The 26,051-nt window shown below is 40.9% G+C and overlaps 1 protein-coding gene across 1 annotated transcript; it reads left to right on the top strand.

Moving 5' to 3' along the window:
- The first annotated feature begins 1,807 nt into the window (after positions 1–1,807).
- On the top strand, positions 1,808–26,047 carry LOC131666270 (uncharacterized). The gene is made up of 13 exons (XM_058938785.1): positions 1,808–1,996; positions 17,105–17,378; positions 17,608–17,741; positions 17,826–17,991; positions 18,184–18,497; positions 18,922–18,982; positions 19,424–19,702; positions 19,867–20,050; positions 20,220–20,548; positions 20,858–20,974; positions 21,153–21,242; positions 22,503–22,886; positions 24,352–26,047. Exons 1-13 carry the CDS (start codon positions 1,956–1,958, stop codon positions 24,490–24,492), a joined length of 2,514 nt encoding a protein of 837 aa, XP_058794768.1. The 5' UTR covers positions 1,808–1,955; the 3' UTR covers positions 24,493–26,047.
- Positions 26,048–26,051: the final 4 nt, after the last annotated feature.

The following is a 26,051-nucleotide window of genomic DNA, read 5'->3' as shown; positions in this document are numbered from 1 at the left end:
GGGAATGTGTGTTTTGAAAACAAAATATAAGGTAGAGTGTCGTTTGGATTACGAAGTCACAAGATTAATCACTTTGAAAAGGGAAGAAAAAAAAATACTGCAAAGTTGCGCAGTTTACTCGGTCGAGCCTGAACACAATTGAGACTAAACAACGGCACTCTCTTGCAGCGTATGCCTTTTATGCCACGCTCACCTCGTACGTACGTGTTTTTTTGATGGATGCAGAAACAATTTTCTCCGGGGATAACTCAATCTTCTCTCTCTCTCTCTCTCTCTCTCTCTCGCGCGCGCGCGCGCGCGTGTAATTATTCAGATTACGAAATCTAAAAGAAATAACAACAACGCGCACGTAAATTTTCAATTGGGCTCATTAATTTATTTTAGTTGGACGCGCTCGATAAAAGGTGCGTCCATCATCATCATCATCATCATCATCAAGAGTGCAACAATCTTCCAAGGTGACGAGAGAGAAGAGAGATGAGAGAAAGGTAAGGTGCAACCGCACAAGGGCAACGCTCCCGAGGGAGAGAAGACGCTCGTCCGAGCGAGTATAGTAGCAGCAACGTCTCGCTTCTATGCACACTCTTCAGGAAATATTGATGAGATGAGGCGTGCTTTTAAAAAACGCACGGTTGATGACCTTTTTTTCTTTAAGATCGCGCGGCCATTGCCAGGGTTATATAGATGAAACGCAGTGAGATGTCATTCTGGAAGGAAAAGCTAGCGGCTACGGTCTGCTCCACTGTGCGAAATCGGAATTTTGGCATTTTTCGTTCCGCTCGCGACGATTTCTAGTTATCACGGCCAAAATTTCCGAATCGAGTAACGAGATTACATTCATTTGCAGATCGCTCAGTTTCCCTTGATTTAACGCGAAATATTACGAAAAAATTGTTTTTATCAAGAGGTGCAGTGCCATTAGAAAAATTTCTTTTCGCAGTGCGCGACTACTTAATTGAATGATTGAAAAAAAAAAGACTCGTTAGATTCGCCGCATACTCATGTCGAAGAACTGCTCAAGAGCTCTCTTCTTATCTAAAGGAAGCATCTGCGAGCGCTTCCTGTCGTCGATGCTATCGTTGTTAACGTCCCATAATATCGTGCGTGTTTACCCGATGTACTATATATAATGCTTTTGAATAATCAAAGATCCATAATCCATTAAAAGCTGCATGTAAGTCGATCACCACACACACGCACACGCATACCACCTAACAATCAATAATATTCCGCGAAAATTCCTATATATGCAAAAGAACAATGACGGCATTGTAATACTTAGCGGGAGCTCTCGTTACGCTTGGCTCAACACACATGTACTGATGTACATCGTCCATTGCGTATGTACGGAGTTTCACGCGCGGATGGATTTTCAATCGAGAGTAGTGGATATGCTAACGAGTCTTCGCGCGGATATTGAGATGCCGTAAATAACCCGATGAAACTTTCGATCTTCGAATTAATGGAGCGTGACGCGAAAAAATTTTCCGCTCGCAAGTAGGCGCGAGAAAAAAACAAAAAGAGCGCTTCCCTCTGCCGTCCATTCAAAAAGCAAGAATGAGAGCGGCGTTGCCCTGCAATTACCGAAAGCGAAATCGAGCAACCCCTCCAAAAAAGGAATGCATGTGCCTAGCATGTGCCTAGCATGTGTGCTGTCTCCTTGTCTCGCTCGCGCGCATCGTCGGTCGGTGCCGCCCGGGGAATCCCCACCACCTTCTCTCTCTCTCTCTCACGCGCCCCAGCATTTCTCTTCGATGCCGCGGAGTGAAAGAGCCAGGCGGCCAGGCCGTCAGTCGGTGCGCGACAGCAGTCGCGAGCATATACCCGGTGTTACCCGAAGTCTCGTGCACACACACGCACACACACACACGCGCGCGCGCGCGCGTTAACAGTGCACAGGTGTCGACTCATTCGCACGCAGTGTTTTCAACGAGCACGCCTGTCATACATGGGTTATGGATAGCAGCATGTCGACCGCGGCCTACGTTCATCATCGGTACGTACAGTCAAAAAGCAGCGTTCGGTCAGCGCTACCGACGACGACGACGACGACGACGCGCGCAGCACATAACCGCCCCAACGGATCGATATGTTAGCGGCAACGGAGTCACTGCACTCGTTTTCAAGGATTTGCCAGACACCTCGATATATACTACTTACCTTCGTTCGTCTCTGTGGGCGTCTGCGAGTGTGCGCGTGTACGATAAAAAAAAAATGATAGGGGCGGTAACCGCATGTACGGAGCTTCGAGTTGATCGCCGTTTTTGACGACGAGGCAGGCACATAAGTCAGCCGAATCTCGCGACGTCGCGTCGCATTCCCGGAAGGAATACTACGCGACATAGCCAGCGGACACGGCGTTCCCACTTGTCGCCGATTCGCGCTCGAAAGATTCCTCGCGTCGTCCTGAGATTAGCTCGCGCTCCATCAATCGCGTTTCCTTTGCCATCCTTGACGCGCGTCGAGCGAGCCTGGAAGAAAACGCGACTCGTTTTAATTATCGAGGGGAAAACAGAGGGGAAAAAAAGGTGGGTGGACGCGCGCACATCGCCGCGTACGCTGGAAGACGGCTATTCGAACTGGCTGATATTTCGTTTTTTCTCTCTCTCTCTCTCTCTCTCTCTCTCTCTTTCGTTCGCGCAAAAAGGACGCGCGCGCAAGGCGTGCGCTCGCGAGCGAGAGAAAGAGCCGGTTTTTCCTTGAACCTGCACCGGCGGCAGCCATTGACCGCTTCCTGCGCGCACCGCGCTGTATATACTTTTGTATCTCTCCTCGCATAGCTTGTTACGCGCGCGCACACGCGTATCGCGCGAAATACTCGGACGCCGGATTTTCGTTGCGCTTTTTGCGCAAAAGCCCGGTGCGCGTGCGAGCTCTCAGCTGTTACGTGTGCCGCGACGTCGGGCTTTCTTGCCGGTAGTTTTTCGAGCGCAGCCACAGCGTCCGACGGGAAATCCACGTCTACGCGTGGACTTCTTCAATGCGGAGAAACGCGTCGGCGATGCCTAATAGCAATTTTCGGTGCGATTATCGATTCGGTCGAATGCTACGGCAACAGACAACTGCGTACGTGTGTGTGCGTGCGTGTGCCTACGTGCACCCCCGTGAAACGATCCCTTGCGTAAGATAGGAATAACCGAAGGGGAGAGACTCGCCGTTCTGCTTTCTTGTTCGAGGGTAGGTAATGCTAAGAGGGCTCTTTCGCTTTTGCACACCAGAAGAGAAAGAGAGAGTCCTCGTGTAATTTTACGCCGGTAGTGTGGGTTAAAAATGTTTGCGCGCGGGTTTATTAGGTGAATAGGGCGAAGCGCGCTGCTCGTTTTGCTTCGGGTCGCTGGATGCTTCTCTACTTCCCTCGCGCGAAAGAGCAAAAGATTGAGACATCCTGCGAACGAACCTCTGATCGTTTGACACTTCGATATCATGTTTTACCTGGCACGCGTGATTCAAAATACCGTCGTCATCCATCCTGTTACGTCAAAGAAATAGAAAGGACTTGTAGTTCCCTATTGTCTTATCAGTGATGCATCGCCTAACACATCGTCCTAATCTTATCCACGCGCGCGCGCGTGATTCGAGCAACGATTTGACATTTATAACGAGCCTCGTCGCTCGATCCGGCGAACTCAAAGAAAAGAAAAAAAGCAAAGGAAAAAAAGAGAGTCGCGCACGCAGTGGCACGACTCTTCTTATCTCTCTTCACCCAGTTTCGTCTTTCATTCGCGTAAAGCCTCGCCAGCAAACTCACGACAAAGCGGCGCGCATACGTGCATCGTTAAAATCCTAATTTTTCCTCGTCGCTGAATAAAATCAAAACGCGCCGTGGGCAAAAACCCCCTTGACGCGCGGGAAGGTTTGCACGGCGACAAGTACAAGTAGGCGTGCTTTGTTTTTGCGCGCGCGCGCGCGCGCAAGAGGTGAAAAGGAACGAAAGAAAAAGAAGCGACCTCCTCAATACAGTTAAAAGCTCTCCTTCTAATGGGATACCGCTATATATAGGCCGCGCGAGAAGAGAGAGAGAGAGAGAGAGAGAGAGCGGCGAATGCACACACGATGCAAAAGCACACTTCCGGGACTGCACGCGTCCGATGGATTCGATGTTTCTTGAACGGTGCGATTCCTAGTGGGAACGTCGCTGGATCATCGCGCGCTGGCAAGCGTTTCTCGGCTTTCGCTTCGCGAGAGGAGAACGGCCGCGATAATCTTGCCGGCGCGGACGGGCATCGTCGCCGCAGCCGAGAATGCCACCGCCGGTAAACGGACGAAGGTCCGGAGGTATGCGCCCCCGGAGAGCGCCAGGTGACAATCTGCCGGCTAGCTGCGCTCGCCGGCCAGTGGTTCGCACCGTCTCGCGCGCTATCCCAGATCTTTTTTTGCCCGCGCGAGAGCCACGACGGGACGAAAGCCGCTTGGCTCGGCTGCACTGCCTCGCCGGTCATCTCCCGTGTCCCCTCGCTGCCGAATTATTCAGCTCTCGCTGACTCGCAGTGCTGATCCGGGGCTCGCTCGAGTTCGCTTGCGGACGATTGTCGCACGTCGTCGAATTTTCAGTTGAAACGATCTATCGCCACTTTAAATTTTACAATGAGATAAGCGCTTTTATCAAAGCCAAGTGATTCTTTTAACATTTCAAAGGCACCATTTTAGGTCTGACGCTTTAAACAACGCAATTGGTTCACGTTTGGCGACCTTAAACGTGGATATATACGAAGTTTGGTCGAATGCGTACGTAATGATCCACTGACTCATGCTCCGTTGCATCTCATTGAAAAAGACTTTTTTTCCTGGCTTCCAGAATTTTTAATTTGCATTTGAATATCGTCACAGCGGTGGCATTCAAATTTCACGCCAACACGAAGCAAAGGACAAATCCACTGTCCAGGACAGTGACTGAATCAAAGCCAGGAAAATTGTAAACAGAGCAATTGCGGAAACACACGCGCGCAGAGTATTAAATGACTCTTCGTTTCTTATTACACGACCGGCGAGGGATTAATAAGTGCCTTCCCACTCGAGGACAGATCGAGAGACTTTCACTTCGTTCGTCCGTCCATCCTCCGATCAATATATGTGTGAAGGCTTCGGCGTATGTGTGTCGCAAAGAGTGGACCAATGTTCCGAATTTCGTTCAACGCCCTTTCTCTCTCGCTCGGATGTATTGGGAAAGAAAAAGATTGCACGAAATGCTCTCCTTTGTTGCGCATAACTATTCCGTGAGAGAAACATCGTCGGTGCCCTTTTATGCGGAAAATTGGCTGGCGAGAAGGATACGTCGTTAACTTTTACAGCCTTGCCGAATGCCTTTGCTGCCTTTGCAAATTCGAAGTGTAAAGATAATGCGTAGTCCGAAGATTTGAAGAACTGTCCGAACGATTGGCCAAAAAGAGAGGATCGTTGCTCAACTCTCCTCTCCGAGAATGCCGCAATTCGTAAACTGCCCGGCAGATAAACGCGATAATTCTTTTTTTTTTTTTTCACGACTTTTCGAGATGAAAAGCATGCGGCGGGAAGAGCAGAGGAAAACTCGTAACCCGCGCGGAATTCGACGTTTTGTCTTGGCGCTGCGGTCGCGCGCGCGCAAACAGACTTTCACGTTAATCAGGGTGCCGTTGGACCGCAGACTTTTCGAAATATCCGCGCGGTGAGGTATTGTCGAATAAATTTTAATGGAATATTTTCTTAACGTTGACGTTGTGTTTCGGCATGCAACTGACTTATTCGCGCGTTTCTCGGAACATCCGTGTCTGCGCACCTTCTGGTCTACCGACGCGAATAGGACGCCAGTTTGTCGAATCTTGATTGGATATTACATCTGATAAGTAAAAAACGATCAACACCTACCGTTCGAAGGTCCATCAGCCTGACGATACACTCAGATAATACTAATCCTACATAACTGTAACTACGTCAACCTCAAAAGAACAATTTTTGACGCACACTCGCGCTTCGAATGTACAATCAGTCGAGTAGAAAAAAAGCACCGCTGAAAAAGAAAAATTACGTCTCTCCGAAGATGCATAACGGTAATCTACAACGCGTACGTGAGAGAATTTTGGCACGATTAGGATATATAAGAAAGATACCTTGCCTTCGTAGATTTCCCATTACCGCACACAGTCGCATGCACGTGTAGTAATTACGCTGTCAACTTGCGCGCGAATCGCACTATTGTCCGTGCCGTCGCAGTGCGAAGATGCGCGGTCAAGAATTGAAAAATGACGGTCTTCTAACGTGCGTTACGTCGAAAAAATGAGAAAGACGCGTTTCATCCGACGGATACGGGACTTCCGGTGAACATTGACCGAGCGACACGACCCTGATAACTCGACCGTAACATTGGACATTCCTGTACCCTGCTCACACCTGCACGGATACCTACGCGCTATTGTGCGCGCGTGAGCAGCGGAGAAAAGTGTAATTCGATTGACTGCATATGATAAAACAAGTTTGTAATTAGATCACCTTGGTACATGAAAACGAGCATCGTCTAATTGGCCGGCAGTGATAAATTCGAGTTGCGTTAATGAATCTTGATTTATGCATTCCAGCCGATCGTTGTTGTTGCTGTTTGGCAAGGAAAGAAATAAATACGTATAACGCGGGCGAATTGAGCAAACTCGCGTGCAGTGGCTTTATGTGCGATCGTTAAATTCAGACGAACGAAAATTGATTTTCCCGAGAGAACGGCGATCGTAAATATTGCCGTAAAACAGCGGCGAAAGCAGCAGAGCAGAAAAACAACAACAATCGTAGCGCGTAGATTATCCGCGCGCCGGCTCGATCGTTCTTGGTCCGCGACTTTGAGATTCGCGTACTTGCCCAAAAACCAATGGAAAACATCGCTCGCGGCGACTCCAACGTGCCCGAGAACGGAGGAAAAGGAAAACGAACGGAGCGCCCGGCGCGCGAGCGAACGTCCTTAAAAACAGCGCGCGCATTATCGCGCGTGTAGTCTAACGGTAGAGGCGACGAGCCTTTATAGCACAGGAAAACGTTGTAGATCCCACATCCCGCGGTGTAGGTGGTGTATATGGTATCGGAGAGACGCCGCGCAGATGTGCGCGCCAGATAAGCGTCTCCCCCCGCCGCCGACATCCAAGTTGTTTTGGGCGCGCGAACAACGTCGGACCCCACTCGGATTCGCGACGCGAGTTGCAACGACGCGCGGCGCCCGATCGGCCGAAAAGAAATCCCTCGCACCGTGACGCACGGCACTTGCACAAGGATCGGCGCGCACGCACACGTGGGAAAAGCGCGAGATGACGCGGCGCGCGCCGCGTTGCGTCACGACGCGCGCGCGCGCGCGAACCGATTGTCTCGCCCCCTCCGCCGCCGAAAAAGCCGAGCGCTTTGCGCAACCGTTTGCACCTGCCGCTGACATAATGTCGCGCTCGCGTTAATTGGACGCCGGCTGCATGCCAATTACTCGTCTTCGCGATATTCGGCGAAAGTCTAGATTTTCCGAAGGCCGCTTTTTCATTCCCGCCGAGAAGCTGCGTCGCCAAACAATCGCAATGATTGTTTATCCGCGCTGTTGTGAAATGACACCGGCTCGCTACATTGTTGGGCGAAGCAGTTATCGTCGTCACGGCGAATAAAGTAACCTGCGAAAGGATCGAAGCGCAAAGTAAATCCCTCGCTTTGTCCTCCGCAGTCAGTCTTCCGGAACCTAATCTCCGTCGCGCCCAAGTTGACTTTTTTACAGGATTAAATTCCTGCGAAGGTTGAAGCTCGCTCGCGGAACGACGGCAGGTGAACAGAAGAAAGGGCGGAGAGGCTCCGGCTGGTGAACGGCGGCGTCGTTGCGCAACGTCGGACCTGTCTCGCGCGGCGAGAGGCACGATCCACCCCGGCGAGAGGTGCGCGCGTCGATCGAGAGCCGGGGCGCGTTGCGTAAAGCAGCCAGTTTCCGCGAGGCGCGCAAACTGGTTGCTTCGCGTTACGCGCGCGGGAGGGTCGCCGAAATCGCCGCTCGGGGAAACGCGCAAAATGGAGGACGATTTCTCTCGTTTTCCAGGCGGAGGGGGGGGGGGGAAGACATCGTCTCTCGCCGCCGCCAGCGCACGAACTCTCCGCGCGGTGGCAGCGGGTGTGGCTCTACCGCGGGAGAAACAGAAGTTGGAAATCTTTTGTCGAGCGCCGGAGGAGGAGGGGGAGAGCAGCTTTTAAGTGGAAGAGAGTATTCGCCTGACGTTTTATATTGTTCTCGCTATGTTATTTATGTTTCACTTCCGCGAAGCAATGTCGACTGATAAAAGTTAGAGTTACCGCTTGTACTTGATTATACTGCGAAAAAAGGACTCTTGAATGTCGTTGCTGTTCTTCCATCGAGAAGAGTTCACGCGCCAAATTTATTTGTCGAATCTCTACGTTTAAGGACGTTCTCTTGCTCAGCGGTTGCCAACGACGACTCCGCGTGGTGAAAAAAGCGCTTCGCTTGTATTTTAAAAGTTATAGACGGATTAAAGCGAAAAACGTGTATTTGTTTATACAAAATTATAATCTAGTGCATTACGTCAAAATCTATTACACGCACGCGCATACCAATTTTCAAAAATTAAATTTTTCGAGTACACTGTTTATCAAGAATGCGTGTATCACAACTGAAGACTTAATATAGATTGACAAAAAATTATAAAAGCGATTGAATGGTGCGACGTCGGGCCAAGGTGTCAATGTTTAAATACAGTCCTGTCTTTACCAGCACCGTTACCCATTCTTTTAACATACGAATTGCTTCAAAACTAAGCTTTTACGGTTTTCTATTGTAGTGATCTATATTTTCTTTTCTAAATCGAAATTTAAAAAATTGTCTTTTTATGAAGAAATACAAAAGAGACGATATTTTGTCATTTCCTGACTGAAATTAACGTATAACGCTTCTTTAGAAAATCATAAAACTTTGATGGGATAAAGTTTATGTAATACTGATCGATTTCTGGAAGAGACCATTAAGAATTTACACTAGGAGTATTCCCAAATTTTTTCGCTTTAATCCATCTATAACTTTCTAAATGCAAGCGAGTTGAACCAATGAGTCCTCTTTGACAACCGCTGAGCAAGAGAATGCCTTGATGCCTTGGAAGAAAATTTTTTAAATTAATTTCCAAATCACACGAGGGAAAAAAATCTCTTAAACACAATGCCATTGAACCTGCCCAAGAAACAAGAAACGAATTACCATGGCCATGGCGTTGCACGAATAATGACACAGCACCTTTGTTGATCTTGACCTATAGATTTACTATATATATATCTATATAGATATAGGTATATAATCGAGCAGAAAAAATGAAAAAATGAATGTTGAGAGAGATACCACTGGTAGGATTTTAGCTCTAATTAGAGAACACAGAGAACGCGGAATGAGAAAGAGAGAGAGAGAGAGAGAGAGAGAGAGAAAGAGAGAGAGAGAGAGAGAGCTGCACCTGCAATTTCTAATCGAGCGTGCGAGAGTTTTCCACTTTACTTATAAAGTGAATACGGAGTCCGCCCGGATGTGCATATACACCTATTCGTATTAGCTGCGATTGACGCGTACGTTTGCTCGAAAAACAAATACTTACTGAGAAGCATTATTTTTCAATGGTATTCTTTGCGCCTCGCTATATACAAATATACATGATGAAATGCTCGCCACAATGATAGCGATCGCAGCATATAAATGAAAAATTTAATAGTTTTATCATTGGAACTAGAAAATGTAAAGCATTTGCAGAATTTTCAAGCATTAAAAAGTGAGAATTTATGAATCAATTTGGAAGCCTTTGTATTTTATGGAAAAATGTAGAATGTAAAGTAGAAGAGCTTTCCGTTGATGACGTTAAGTGCTTCTACGAACAGGTAACTTTCTTTTGACGTAATGGAATTAAATTTTTTCTCCTTTCTGCGGGAGTAAATCATTTAATTGATTATTTTCCCGCGATTCTACTCGCGAATTATTTACGTGGATTCCCGTCAACAAAGAAAAGCTCGGACTAACTTTCACGCCACGTGATTTTAACAATATAAGTCCACATAGAGTATAGAGGACAGACAAATAGGTTAGTCATGGACAAAGTTTATGTATTACAAATAATGAGCGGCTTTATTTAACTTACGAAATTGGCAAATTACATACAGGACAGAATTTCGCCGTGTACTTAACTTACAAGCTCAGACGATTGATTCTGATCTCAACGAGATTACCTGAAATAGACTATTTTCACTCCATTCATCAGTAATAATGACCTAAAAATATAATAAAGAATAAAATTTAGTAATTATCGAGCAATTATATACATGTATGGGTGATTGTCAAAAAAGTTGAAATTTTTGTCACAAATCGGTGATGCAAGATGTTTATTGAATAACTGACTAAAACATTTTTTGTTTCGATTATTAGTCTAGATAATATTACTAAATTAAGCATTTATTCTTTATAAATTTATAAGCTTGCATCGATATGTTTAATATAAATCATAAAATTTCTGGAAATTATTATTGTTACTATTAAAATTTGGGACTTTGACTATTGAAGCTTATTATTAAAAATAGTTTAATGTCCATGGAAAATTAAATTTGACAACATTATCATGTGTAACATAGGTCCAAAAGATTATTTGAGCAAACATAATTGAGGCCTGTATAACGTGGAAGGGTTGAGGGAAAGTTCCTCCTTGCCGATTCCACAATAATAACCACAGAATCTAGTTAAAACTTGAATATTTTTAAGAGATTTACATCGTTTTCTGATTAAACAAAGTTTTATATAATATAATGATGATTCGAATAAAGGTATTTTTTAAACCATAATTAATATTTATCATTTTGCACTATTTACGTTGTGAAATTCATGAATTTTGGGAAAATGTTGTAACAATGTTAAATTTTAAAGAAATTAAAAAAAATGATATATCAATAGTAAAACAGAGTAACAGCATGCACATTGCAATTCGATGACTCTTCTATTGACGCTTTCCAGACGTGTGCGCAAAGGCTGCAGGCTCTTCGTGGCGCGCACGAGCAAGAAAGAACGAGAGGGTCTGCCATTCGGAGAGACGATAGTTTAAAATATAGGCAGCAATTATAAATTAATATAATATAAGTACTAATGTTCATGGACAAGAATTTGTCGCATCGTTCAGCGGCATGACAATTCACAATACTATACCACATCGTTATTTCTCGGTATATGAAAATACACACGAGTGTTATATTTAGCGCACTTCGCACGCTCTTTCTTTTATATTTTTGTTATTTATTATATTCTTTGAAACTTTCACGTGACAACTTTAATGGTATACACGCATGAATAAATCATACTGTTTGAAATACATTACATCCATTGATGTCCATTGATGAATAAAAATAGAATTGACACCCATTTTTCCACAAATACCTAAGAAGTTGTACTCATTTCAAGATGTATCGGAAAAATTATCAAATAGGTTAATTAAACCTACGATTTTATTCTACAAATCAATAAATAATCTACTAGCAATATTAAATAAATTACATTGTCCTTTTCATGCTTTGTAACCACGGCAAAACCTTAAAATCCTATGTGTTTAAATTTAAACGTTTTAAGTGTGTAATTGTGACGTCACTCATAAGAAATACATTGTCACCGAATTGAAACGTTTAGAAGTGTTTAAAATTGAGGACAATGTATTTCTTGTGGGTGACGTCATATTAAACGTTCAAATTTAAACACATGGGTTTACCGTGTACATAGACAATAATCGCTCTCACTTCTTTAAAATTTTATTTTTCTAATGTAATCATCAAAACACTCATACCAAGCTCTTAGACTTTTACTCAAATCATACATTGCTTTATTTAGTTTATAAGCTTCTGTTCCATCAGCATATCATATCGGATGTTTCACGAATACTTCTGATTTTATAAAGCCTCAGCGCTTTTGTTGATTTTAACCTACAGATTTACTATATATATATATATATATATATATATATATATATATATATATATATATATATATATATATATATATATATATATATATATATATATATATAAAATCAAGCAAAAAAATGAACGCTAAGAGAGATGCCACTGGTAGGATTTTAGATCTAATTAGAGAACATAGAGAACGCGGAATGAGAGAGAGCTGCGACTGCGATTTCTAATCGAGCGTGCGAAAGAGTTTTCCACTTTACTTTATAAAGCAAATATGGAGTCCGCCCGGATGTGCATATACTCCTCTTCGCACATTCGCTGTGATTGACGCGTGTGTTTGCTTGGAAAAAAGAAAATAATCATTTTAGAAAACAGTCATGGTAAAAATGATGATCGTCAACCCACGAACATTTTCTTCATCTCGAGTCTGCATTTAATAATATATAAAGATAAGTGACTCATTCAAACGGCACAAACATTTTCATTGCAGAATATGAAATTATTTATTTTTTACGTGTTTTTCTCAATTAATCATTAAAAACGCACAAAATTCTTGCTTTTACTGAGCTTTGTCAAATGTTATACCAATAAATTAATAAATAAATAATAATCGAAACGAATTCTAATTTGGTAAAAGTAATCAGATTAATTACGTTAATTACGTTAAAAAAGTCGGTTTTCCTTTAGCGTTGATATAATTGTGCTTCAAAATTTGAAAAACTATTTTTTAATTTGTCTTTCAATCTGATTTGGCACTAACATTGCAAGACAGTCGATTTATGGTTAAGCTTGTGATGCAACACTTAACAATTCGAAAGTTTAATATAATAAGTCATCTTAAAAAATAAGCGATGTGCATAACAGAAAAGTGCGGTATCCGAATATAAATAACCGAGTGCGTACCCTTGCGGGTTAAACCAAGCGTTTCCAAGCTTTCTCTCTCATTCCTCTCTATTATCGCTTGTTATCTTACGCGTACATACTTGTAGTTCAACGATCATCATTATAAAGCATGCGTGAGTACACGCACGCGCAATTAAAATCATCGCATAAAGAACAATAAAGTTAAAGTGTGATCATTTCTCACGACCCCCTTCGGCAGTCAATTATTGTCAAGGTTACATGGTTACTATCATTCTCGCACCCTTTCGCGGTCAAAATTATAATACAAAGACAAATATGTATCCGAACGCGCAAAGTACTGTCGATATGTCGTAGAAGCGATTCATTAACATAGCGATTCGTCGAAAACTGAAAGTGCCGTTCGCTCCGAAAAAACAAAAAACAAAAAATAACCAGACGAAGAGAGATGCGTTCCAGAAAGAACGCGGCCGCACCAGTGATGACCCGAGAGAAAACGTCGTCGGGAAAACCGGCCGAGTCACTGACCCCCTGACACACATCGTCTTCGTCGTCGTCGCGATGGCCTTGAACGTAACACACAACTGATGAGGCTTCGTCTTTATCCGATGCACATGTTTCAGGAAAAAACAATGGTTTTTATTTTTTTTTATTCCGTAGACGTTTTATTATACAACACATACATACGAACTTGATAAATAGCTCGAACACACACACACATATATATATATATTTACGTAACTTAGAAAGGTAAAATATATATGTTATCTTTGACGCTAGTGAACCGAATGCTTTTCACTAATTGATTACAACAAAACTCAAATTATCTTCGGCAACGTATGATAATTTTTCTCGCTATCATCAAATTACGTAAATGACTGTTTTCCCGTCTTTATAAGTCTCAAACGTTCATAACGTTATATTTGTCGAAGATTATGGGATTATTTTTTCGCAACGTCTTCCGGCAAATATATATTGGCATTTGCAAAAAAAAGCGGTCTCCTATGGCATATTTACATAAAACGCACAATTTGCGCGAGTATCTTGAGACGCAAAACAGTAGCAGGTAATTAACCCACAAAAAAAAATGGAAGCACACGTAATAAAAGTAATTCGTCGATCTACTTGCAAATAGCAGCTATTGCTGCATTATTTTTTTTTTTTTTTTACATAATCCGTGCGATTTATATATTTCCCACGAAAAGCTTATAGTTTTTCGCACAGTGAAAGTTCAGTGCGTTATCCTTGAAAGTGATGCAGATCGAATGCGACGATGGCAAGAGAGCTTACAATTTTTATAATTCGTGTTATGAAAATTTTCCTTTCCCATAACAACGTGAAAGAATGAAATTTCCTTTACACCTAAACACATTCTACATGTCTGCAACGAAATTGTGGCTTGTGTGAGAAAAAAAATTCGCATGCAAAAAAAAAATCGCAAAACGGAGAGCGAAGAAAAGTGGAAATGCAAAGTAAAAGTCACTAATTCAGACTTTTCCCACAAAATATAAAAATACACATAAATGCTTCCTTGTTTTTCTCCAGGTTTGAGGGAGAAAGGTATATAATATATGCGTCACAAGCAATTATACTCAGTGCGCGATATTCGTGTTTTTTTTAGCGCGCGAGTTTATAAAATGTGTATCGATGGTTATCGGCTTAGAAGATTGATTTGACAACCTGTACACAACGGTTTTTCATTTACATAATCTAACACCACACGACAAACACGTAACGTTTCGTGGAGAGACGAATTTGGGTAAAACGCGTACGGCATTGGAGATTCACTTTCGGAGAACGGTCATCTGACCTGATTTTTTAGTTTTCGTGCTGAGGTCGATGACCGAAATCGAAATTACAATCTTTTCAAAGGTTATTTTGAAGTAATTTAAATTTAGCTTAAATTTCTTAATGTAAATATTATTTCTCTTAAAAAGACAACTTTTCTCTTGATCTGACGAACTAAATCACTTAAACGTTGAAAAATTCACTTAAAATATGGATAAAAACTCTATTTTCTCAAAAATACTTTTCGGTTTTTGATTTTAACCGATTCGTGGTCATTTGCGTCGTATCATAAGAACATTTTTTATGTTAAATTATATAATTATTGATAATTCAGTAAATTTACTTATTTTATTTGAGAAAATCTGTTAAAAAGTAACTGATATAATAAAAATGTCTTTTTGACGTTTTTTCCATTTCTTAGAAACATTTTTTCGAAACTCGAAACTCATCGTAAAATAAGAAATTTTCATCTTGAACCGCATGAATGGTTCGAACACTCAAGAACTTTTGTTTACCTCGAAGCATTCAAGGACGCTGCGGAAAATTCCACAGGTCTTAAACTACACACGCATCCAGGCCAAAAAAACAAAATAAATCCTTCATATCAATCACGAGCGAGAGGGGAATAATCACATAGCACACACGCCTCGAAAAAATGACTCGTTCAACCCACTGGCCCAAAGAGACTCGCATATATACGATAAAATCGTAAATAAAATTAATTGCAAACGAGGGCTTTTCGTATAGCTCGAGGCAGACTTCGTTGGGAAGAATCCACACCCATCCAGTTTTAAAACGCGTGATACGAATAAATATACGGAATAGTGTATAACGGCGCGATCGAATTTCGTGATGTTAATGCAAAGTCTCACTTCCTTTGCGATTCTTAATAGAAAGATTGATAATAATAAGACACAATGCCTCGTATTTCAGACGCGTTTCAATCAATTTACCAAGCTTCTCTCGACTCACCTACGTATGTAGAATAATTTGCGTTTTTCATAATACCAACTCAACATTTATTACACACCGTACAAGTGAATTTCGTTAAAGTTTTTTCTTATTTTTTTTTATCATCTTCCGTTTGATTTCTCATCTCACAGCAAACAAAATTTTTTAAATGCTACGGCATTTATAAAAACTTTTTTTATAATTTATAAGAATAATTCGGACAATTTTAGAAACAAACCTTTCATTTTCGTTCGAAAAATTCTTTCATAGTTTTACATAAATTATTCTCAAGATGAAAATTTGAGAAAATACTTCCCATCGATATCTTCCGCAGTATGTTCAACACGATTCACAGATGACGACAAGCATTCATTATGTATATACCGCCATCATCGTCGTGGATAATTAGATAATTAGAAAGGGGGCGGAAAAGCGACATGGCGTCATTAGAGGAGATTGAATTCATCGTCGAGTGAGAGAACGCGGAAGAACGAAGATACGCTCAAGTTGCTTCTTAATCTTAATGCGAGGATCGTTCGTTCGTCCGTTGTTACGATCAGCATGTAAGATCCGCAACGAAGGCACATATGACCATTTATTCCTACTTGTAGGTTCGATAGTTTTTTTTTCTTTACATCAAAGTGCAAGTATCGCGATGGATTCAATTAAGCCTTCGAACCGACTTGGATTTATCATTCTTAGTCGTAGTAGACAAATCTCAGCAGCAGAATGGGGCATCAGCAGCAGCAGCGGCAGCTTCCGAAGTTCGATAAGACTTCTCTCTCTTGGAATTTAGCCTCGAGGCTTGGCCTTAGCTGCGAGTAACTTAACGGTAAACTGCCGCTGCTGCCTGCTGCAGAGTAACTCGACCTTGCCAACACTCGCTTTGGAATATCTATTCGGGACGATATTATACGCCGCAAATTCGAATTTCCTTTATTGCTCGCTGCAAGAATTGGAATGCCAATTGTTGCGTTTCGGCATTTCGCACGCGCGCCTGAAAATATTATAATCGAGCGGGATTTCACAAGCATTTTTACGTCCTAAGAACGACCGCTTGTCAAAGTTATTCGGCAACAATGTTGCTAAACACTTAATAAACAAAAGAACAGTCCAGTGGACCTTGGATTTACGATCTTCGCTGCCTCTGCGCACATTCCACTAGAAAGAACTCGTTAATAAATTAGCGGAAAAAAAAACACGTTTCATCACTGCGTCGTCGTCAAGTGCAAGGTATATTTCATAACAACGACGCGAGTAGTTTAACGAGTCGAAAGTTTTATACATCGGGTGAAAATGCTTGCCTTTTTTATTTCGTTTATGAGACCGGTGAAAACTTACGAATAGGAAAAACGAAATTTTAGTGGCACGGAACAATAGACCGAGTGTTTATCGACTTTCGCCAATACGCCAAGACGCACTGATTATTGTAACGAAAGAGAAAAAAATCGGAAACGATGATTGGTAGGAAGTGACCGCTCTCTGCGTACAAACTCTAGAGATGGAAAGTACGCGAAGGCAAAAAATTGCTGGAGGTTTCACTACGATAACTTCTTTTCGTTGTATGTTTTTTTTTTTTTCAATTTTGTTTTTCTTCACGCAGAGCCGGGTCGAGCGGCGGTTCATGCGGCTCGAGCACAGCGATGCCGCAGCAACAGCAACAACAGCAACCACCACCGCATCCCGTAAATGGCAATGGCGGCGGCGGTGGTGGTGGAAGTCGAATGGCAGTTATCGGTGTAACGAGGAATGTGAAACTACGCAGACGCGGTGCTGCGGGTTTTGGCTTCTCGCTTCGTGGCGGTCGAGAATATGCCGCTGGATTCTACGTCAGCGACGTTGTACCTGGCGGCGAAGCTCACAGTCATGGACTCAGGGTGAGCTCCCTTTAAAATATTGCGCAAAACAAAATTGTTTTCATTACTTGCGTTGCATTTTTGACTACCCTATCAACCGAGAAAATGGTTCCTAAAGTGAGGAAAGTCTTTCCTCAACTGCACTAATTAAGAACTTTCGGCTCTCATTCGTGAAACAAGTTTTACGTTAAAAGAAAATTCAATGTATACATATTCTTGTTAAAAGTTTCTCTGTTACACAAAAATATAGGTAGGAGATCAAATTCTTCGGGTGAATGGTTATCCAGTGGAAGACGCAGTCCACCAAGAGGTAGCACTCTTAGCCAAGAACCAGCAAGTTCTCGTGCTAAAGATCCGTAGCGTTGGCATGATCCCAGTCAAAGAGTGAGAAAAACAGACGAAACTTTCTAAACGTTCGAAAACAACGCACCTGACCTTTTTTCTCTCTCTCTCTTTCTCCTCTGTTAGTAATCCCAATGACCCTGTAACATGGCACATGGTACAGCAACAACAGCAGCAGTTGCAGTTCGGCGACGCGGTTACTAATGAAATTCGAATTAGAGTGGTCCTCGGCGAGAAAGGCAGGCTTGGTTGTGGCGTATGCAGGGGTTTGGTACCTGGTCTCACGGTGCAGGTGAGTACATGCTTTTTTCATTACTCTGGTGTGTAGAAATGAAATGGAATGGTCTTCGGAGCAAAAGACTCAAGAAAATCGAAAACGAATTATTGTTCGAGACGATAATCTAATTTTCGCGAGCAAGCTTCATCCATACTGCGTTTTACGTGCAAAAGGCAAACTTTTCCATTTTAAGAACTTTTCTTGCAGGGCACGCGAGAAGGTGGCCCAGCACGAGCGGCAGGTTTGAAAGCTGGCGACGTAATCACGTGGTGCAACGGTCAAAGTTTGACGGATTTGCCGTTTGAACGTGCAATAGAGTCGATGCGTAGCGCGCAAGTGCTCGATCTGCTCGTCAATCGACCGATCGTACCATCGCCAAACGCACAATCAACGGCTAATCATGTTTACGACTGTCCCGAAGCACTTTGGATGCGTGGTTCTAGTGGTTATGACTCGGAAAATTCCAGCCTTGTTGGATCGCCACAACATCGCCCGACTAACGCGTGCAATCGAAATTTGAGGTGAGTTAGTATGCGATTGGAAGTCGCCCATTAAAATAGTTCGTGTAAGTCTTCCAAGCGCGGTAAAAAAGCTTTTTTTACGGGGAATACACAACTGCAAAGGAAAAATTAAACTTTCTATTTCGCGCCTTTATGACAATAAAAAAATCAAAACGCACACATACATACGCCTTGACACTAAAAACAGGAAAGAGAAACAAAAGCCAGTACACCTCCTCATTATATCGCACCTCGCAATCACGTATAGGTATATACCATGCCAACCGCACAACAATTACCTGCGGCAAAACTATAACGTACTACGGCCAGCTCTAATCAGTCGTCCAACCCACCCACCTCTTAATGAAGCAGTAGTGAAAGTGAATCTTACGCGTTAGAAAGTTAACGCTGCAAATATTTAGATCTCTCAAATATTATTTTGCAGGAACTGCTGTCCACCGAGTATTAACGCTGCGGGTCCATCGGATTGGGGCCATGTCGAACAGGTTCGTCCAGTTTTATTACATAATTCATAACTTTTTTCAACTTCTATTGTTTGTATCGCGGTGGGTGTTTTCTAGAAATCCACGGGATGCACTTTACGAGACGCCGTGTATGTGTCGTAATAAATGCCTTGAATTTATTGAACAATTTTACGAGTTTGTTTTGAAATGGTTTGTTGGCTTCCTTATACCCTTTTTCACTCTGCTGCAAGTAGGCGATATAATATCCACGTTTACATGCAAATGTTTTGGAAATTTTTTTCTTCTTTTCTTTTGGCGCGGAAAGACTATTTTTTATGAAATTTCAAACACTACGATTCAAAATGTATTTCTTTATGTGGTAATCTACCCAGTAAACGATTTTGTGGAATGGTATCTTAATATCTGTAGTTTAATAATAACACAAACTACAAAATGACAATTTTCCACTTGAAAAATTTTTAGTCACAAGAATGGATGCGCAAAGTCAACAATACAACGGTCATCCGAATAGGCCAACAACAACAGCAACAACAGCAACAATATCAAGCACGTCGAGGTCCACCACCACCATTACGACGAAATGGTTACGACGACGATGAACCAATTTATGATCCAGTGGCACCCCGCGACTACGAGTGTCACGATTTCGATGCAAATCCACGCGACGAACTTGATCGCCGAGCCGAATATAGGCGAGAACATGGCATTCGCGAGGTTGTCTTCGAAGACGTTTTCGTTAAGGTAAAAACACTTTGAATAAGGACCTTTTACAACCTTCTTAAAAGCCACGAAATTTTAAAATTGAGCACACTTGTGGAATTAAAATGAATGATCCCTGAGCTCATTTTTCTCACGCCATCTTTCGAGAGTGTAAGGGACAAAAAAGAAAATTGTATTCCTCGCAGGAAAACGGCCAAACAACAGACGGCGGTAGCGTTGTGTTGAACGGCAGCAAACCAACGCAACAGCAATTACAACAGCAGCAGCAACAAACTCAGCAGCAACCAGAACGGAAAACCGTAACGTCGGTGGAGGTACATCAGCCAAGTCCACCAGCACCACCTTCGATGCCCTATAAATGGCCCACTGGTAAGAAATTTTGCGAAATGATTTAAAAGGGAATAACAAATGATACTTGGGCGAATAAGACCCCGATAAATTTTCGCTCGCGAGTGACCTTGCAACATTGTTTCACGAGGTCGCTTTACGACGATATAAACTTCGAGATTTACGTTTCTTTTTTTTTCTTCACTTTTAGAATCCAAACCAATGAACGCAATGGGTATGCAAATGGGCAGTACGATATCGATGGGAAGTACAGGCTCGACAGAAACGGAATCGTCGCTCGAATCGTCATGCGGCGGCAAAGACAATGCGTCGACAAGTTCAGCGTCGTCCTCGTGCGAACCGCCACTGGTAATACAACAACCATCAAGTTTTGCCACATCGATCGCAGCTGCTTGCGCGCAAGGCGCCGGGGTTAAAGTTCAAGAGCGAGGGAAAGCTGTTAAGGTGCCGCCACCGCCGCCACCGCCACCCATTGATCTGGGCTCGGCTATTACACAAGAGTTGCAAAGGCGAAAACAGGTAGGTTCGCAGTGGACGAAAAAGATACATTTTTTTTTCTTAATCTGAGAATAAAATGTCTTGCTTCGTGAAAAATGTCTGAGAACTTTTTTCAAGAGTGCAATCAATTGGAGATTATTTTGGGCTGTGCTATGCTGAATGCTTAATCATCAACGTTCTTAACTTGTAATATTAATCACTGAAGATAACATATTTCCACTAAGTTTCTCGTGTTATACTAGAAATGTATTTAAAAAAAAACAGCAACCATCGTCAATAACTTAACGAGAGGATACATTGTTGCTGAGTATTTTTTCCTTTTTTGTGCAGCGGAATATAAACAATGGTGGTGGGGTTCAAGAATCTGAGAAAACGGAGACAATCCGTAAGCAACCGCAAAACCCTGAGGCTCTACGAGCTCAGGAACAAAAAGTTACGCACGACAAGGTGAGTGAACCGAAGATTATTGTCTCTGCGACATCTGTTTTTAACGGTGTTGTGGTGTTACGCGCGAATATTACGTCTAATAAATTTATAAACCTTTTTTTCTGTTGCGGCAAAAACATTATTATCGCCGTCGGCGCAGGAAGTGTGAAATTTTATTCCGGTTTTTATTTTTTTGCAGCTCATGGAAGAATTCAAACGCGCTCATCAGAGGATGTTCAGTAATGCTCAACAGCGTAACCAGTCCAACGAGCAAAATAGCAGCGAACAGGTGAGTTATTTGAAGATTCTCTTCTCTTTCATAATTTTTTTTAGTTTTAACATTCTCACCCTCCCTAAAAGGCTTATTACTCATAAACAAAAATATAACATTCATTAATTTTTTCAGCTTTGGTATCATTAATAATTTTACTTTCTTTTATTTATTTATTAATCATCGCGCTTACCCAACAATGTTAATGCATTTCTAACAGCGATATTCGAAATAAAATAACTCTTAGTACTAATCAAATCTCATAATCCAAGACAGACTAAATTCGCATGTTGCGGTAAACTATTGAAATATCACCCTATTTATCGTTCGAGAGAAAAGGCTCATTCATCCGATAAGAGAACGTCAGCTCTTCTCGAGTGTGAAAAAGTGAAAGTCCTCATCGGCTTCGTATAAATTGACACAAAAGTTTTTCTCTTCACGGTGTGTGCACACTCTTCATTTGTAAATATGGTCACTTTCTCACGAAAGGCTCTCTGTCTCTCACTGACTATGCGGCGTGGGATGATTTATTTTTCCACATCATTCTTTTCGCAAATATCTCGAGAGGAAGAACTTCATATTTCTGTATACGGCACATACTGCATCATCCATCTGTCATCATCTTTCTATACAAATTCAATGCACTGGAATCTACTTTTATCTCGTCTATTTGGATTTTCAATCAACGTCATGTGGTTGTTGAATTTTCAGACGATATTTTTTTCATCATACCCTTAAGGTACATGCTACTTTTACAATTTTGCAGAATAAGTCGATGTCAATATAAAGTTAAATTTCAACGGAATTTTCTAATTAAATATGTTATAATTTTGCCGGTTGCAATGAACTGTCAAAACTCTATACAAATCTAAAATATTTAACAGTTGTTCAAATTTCTTTTTTCCTAAATTCCAGTCCAATAAAAACATAAACCGGATAGATAAACTTGCTTTTAAAATAAGCTTCTAATTGCCAAAATCATTTCAAGTTATACGATGGTAAAATGTCTTAAAATTGAAGAATATTGTTTTGTAGTTAATATTATTATAATAGCCCTTTTTGCGTTTTTGAAAACTCGTCGTAACTCTTCGTTAGTAATTTCATTTATGATGCATCAAATTTGATGCCGTTAAAGTTGCGATTTCCAAAAATGAAAAATCTACAAAAAAAAAATTTATCGTCCGGTATGTACCTTGAGGGTGAAATAATTGAGATTCGTACAACTTACATCTACTTTTCAAAGCCCCTCTACAAATGAAAAACAATCCAACATTTCAGCATCGAAAGGACAAAAGTTCAGCTCCGCCTACGATTCCGAAAAAACCAGCGAGCCTCGTCACTGCCAACAACAAGAACAACAACAACAACAATAAAAAGATAGACGAAGCGGTTGAGATGCAAAGTATTGAATCATTCAAATTGAAGGAACCAACAACTTCGACACAAGTGCCAAAGCCCCCAAAAACCTATTTCCCGTCCCCATCGAAACCTCATTCGACGTTGAAAAAAGTTGCCGTTCGTATCGGCACGTACAGTGATGTCGAATCCCGGCAACCATCCAAACTTGGCTTTCTTAAAACGAACAACAACGGCGTCGGTAGACCCGCGTCGAGGCTTCATAGCGAGCTTGCTGCCACGCTCCTCAGATCGAATCTTAGGGGGGTGAGTTTTAGTTGCGCCTTTAAGTTTCTTGAGGGGACTTGAAATGGATTTCTTCGTATAGTTTTTCGAATGGTGTGCATTTTCAATTAATTGCGTTGAAAATCGTCCTAGACGATGTTTAGCACAATAAAGTAGCTTTATGTTGCAATAGTATCATGCATTTTTTTTAATTTCTATTAACATTTAGTTTGCTACCTGTCCACCCTTTTCCACCCTATAATTTAATTAACACGTATTAGTACTATTTTTATTATTAATACTTTATACATGTAAAATCAATTAATTTATGATAAGTAATGATAAATTGCAATTTTTATTCATTTGTTTTTCTAATTTGAAATTTTAGATCTCTGTTTTTATGATGATGTTAAAATCAAGTTAATAATACGAATGTATTATTAATTTATTATAATCATTGAAAAATTAGTATAATAAATAAACAAATGTTAGTAGTGCTTTCATACGGTTCTTTTATCCAAAATGGACTTGCGCAATATTGTCTTTTACACGTTTACCGAATTTCTGTGAATAACATAAATAAGTATAATTCTATTGAATAAAATTTTATGTGAATATTTTTCCGTTTGAATTATTAAAAATTTATTGATGAAGCATGACGAAAATGTCATATTTAATCGTCAATTTATGACAAATTTGTCATGCTTTTTGCATAATTTTTCACAATTTTAGATAGTAACAGCCTTACAAAATTTTGTCCATTATAAATACTTCGCAAAATCTCCATATGAAATCGAATTTGAGTTTATTTAATATTTTTAATCTACTAGTTTGATTTCCAGATAATCGTCAAAACAGAGATTTAAACTAAAATGTAAAACGAAATATTACATGAATTTCAAATTATGAAATGTAATGATGATAATTGATAGAACAATTATCGCAAATACGTAAATTACATGGTGGGTTAGTGGTTGCTGTAACGGTGGATTAACGTAGCTGAACACGTGCGCGAAAGCTCGAAATAAAGCAAGAGATTTGTTCGATCGCGCCTACCGTACGCAATAGAGACATAGAGAGTCAAAGCCACGCGTCACTTTGTCCACGCAATTTTAACGGCGCGCGCGATATAAAAGGTGAGAAACGATGCCTGATCTCGCAATTCTTTTTCATGAGTCTTTGTCGCGTGCCGGTCTTCCACCTCATCCTCGCGAATTCTCTCGAGCGCGCCCAATTCCGCTCGCGCTCTCGCGTTAATCGAAGCGTCCTCGAAGTAATCAATGGACGTTAGTTACGTTGCATAACTAACGTAAGGCAACTTCCGAATACGTCTTTTTCTGAATTAGAACTCATAGATATCTCCTTTGTAACCAGAAGAAATATTTTCCATGTTAAACACCAAAATTTCGCATCGAATACTTTGAAATAGCAATTGAAAGTAAAATCCAAAGTAGAATATAGTTAATGGTAAGGCGCACGCGTCTAATGTGTAACATTTATTTTAAAGGAAAGCGAAAACGCCAACAGCACGGAAGAAGCCAACAACAAGACAAACAGTCAAGAGAACAACGTCGAGAAATTGGCAAACAGCCTCAACAACAAAGTCACAATCCGAGTAAATCCCGAAGCAAACGGCACAACTCGATAAAGCATCGTTTTCGCGCACCGAGAGAAAGAGACAGAGACGACGAAATTATAAAGAAGTACGTGAGTTATATAGTCGGGAGCTATATAAAACAAAAAAGCGAAGAAGAAATCGACTCGATTGTTGCAGTATTGACATAAATATTATAAGAGTAAATAAACTATATTGATAGAAAATAAATATATAATGATACTTTCTACGAAGACTAGCGAGACAGTAAGCACTGCTTCTCTGTTTTTGTTGTCGAAGACTAAAAAAAAAATGTTCTCTTCCAATTGTGAACGAAGACTGGCTCTCTTTATAACGCGTTTCATTAAGTGCAATTTGATGTATGTAAATTTTTTGTTTATACACCCAACGGCTTTTAGTTTGCTAGAAATGAAAAACAATAATTCTACTCTTCGTAAAGAGCATCTTACATAATGTAATATATACATCAACTGTATGACTAATCTGTAGAAAGTACGTTATAATAACGATAACTGTAAAAGGAACTTCGGAGCTTCTGTCTCGTAAATTCTGCGCGTGCTGGAAAACGATGGCCCCCTCTGACAATTTGTGCTTTATCGGCTGAGTGCAGACTCATTTTTGTTCAGTTATCACGTAGCTTGCAAGTTGTTAAAGAGACTTTATAAACGTCGACCTTGTTGCCATATATTAGGAAATATTAATAAATGGTTAACTTGCTTTGTTTATTCATATACAATACAACGAATCAACGTTTATACTCAGCCGTTAAACTCGTCCTGTCAATTTTCGCAAAGTCAAACAATCACGAACTTTTATTTATATTTTATTTGCCAGGTATAAGCATCTTCCAATTGATATATTGTACTCGTCGAAGTGCTTCCTTCAAAACTGTGTTTTAAGGAATTTCACGAGCGCGCGCATGAAAGTAAACGTAATCGTAGAGACTTTCTTGTACGATTTGATATGTACGCGGAATTTTTGTACATTTTTTTCAAAAGGGACACGAGCTCGTTTTCTATAAATTATATTTGGCGAAAAAATACTGCCAAACTGGTTCAAGACTTTTTTAGAGAAATGAAAAAATAAATCTTTTGATATACATTATATATATATATATATATCTTACACTCCCCAAATGTATTATACAATATGCGTCTTTTTATATTATTTATTAACATAACAAACTTCGAAACTTTTTATAAGTATACTATGCGTAATCGTATAGGGATAGACAGCAAAAAGATCATCATCGAGCGACTTTCTTGTTCCATTTTTCTCTCCGTCGTATTCAAAATGTTTATGATAACGGATTTATTGAGAGCACAGACATACACAAACATACTCACACTTTGCAAAGCATTATTATAACCCCGATAAAAAACTGAAAAAATCATCTACGATTTCTAATGTTGCAGACGAAAATAAAATCACTAAGCACTAATACATACGTATTTGTTTTATTATAATTCCAAACCTGATTTTACGTAAATTATATTTCACAATAAACACTTACGAATTCGAAAATATTAGATATTTTTAAGTGGAAACGGTGTCTTCACTCGTACAATTATTATTTCCTCACTCTCGATTTT

This window comes from Phymastichus coffea, unplaced genomic scaffold, assembly GCF_024137745.1.
Source record: "Phymastichus coffea isolate CEN01 unplaced genomic scaffold, Cenicafe_Pcof_1.1 PCOF00058, whole genome shotgun sequence".
Lineage (NCBI taxonomy): Eukaryota > Metazoa > Arthropoda > Insecta > Hymenoptera > Eulophidae > Phymastichus > Phymastichus coffea.
The sequence above is the reverse complement of the archived record's forward strand: the minus strand, read 5'-3'. Positions and strand labels throughout refer to the sequence as shown.

Coding starts and splice junctions, on each gene's coding strand:
- LOC131666270 (XM_058938785.1), top strand. CDS start 1,956: ATGGATAGCAGCATGTCGACCGCGGCCTACGTTCATCATCG. Junction 17,379..17,607: donor CTCACAGTCATGGACTCAGG/GTGAGCTCCCTT, acceptor ACAAAAATATAG/GTAGGAGATCAAATTCTTCG. Junction 18,983..19,423: donor ATTGGGGCCATGTCGAACAG/GTTCGTCCAGTT, acceptor AAAAATTTTTAG/TCACAAGAATGGATGCGCAA.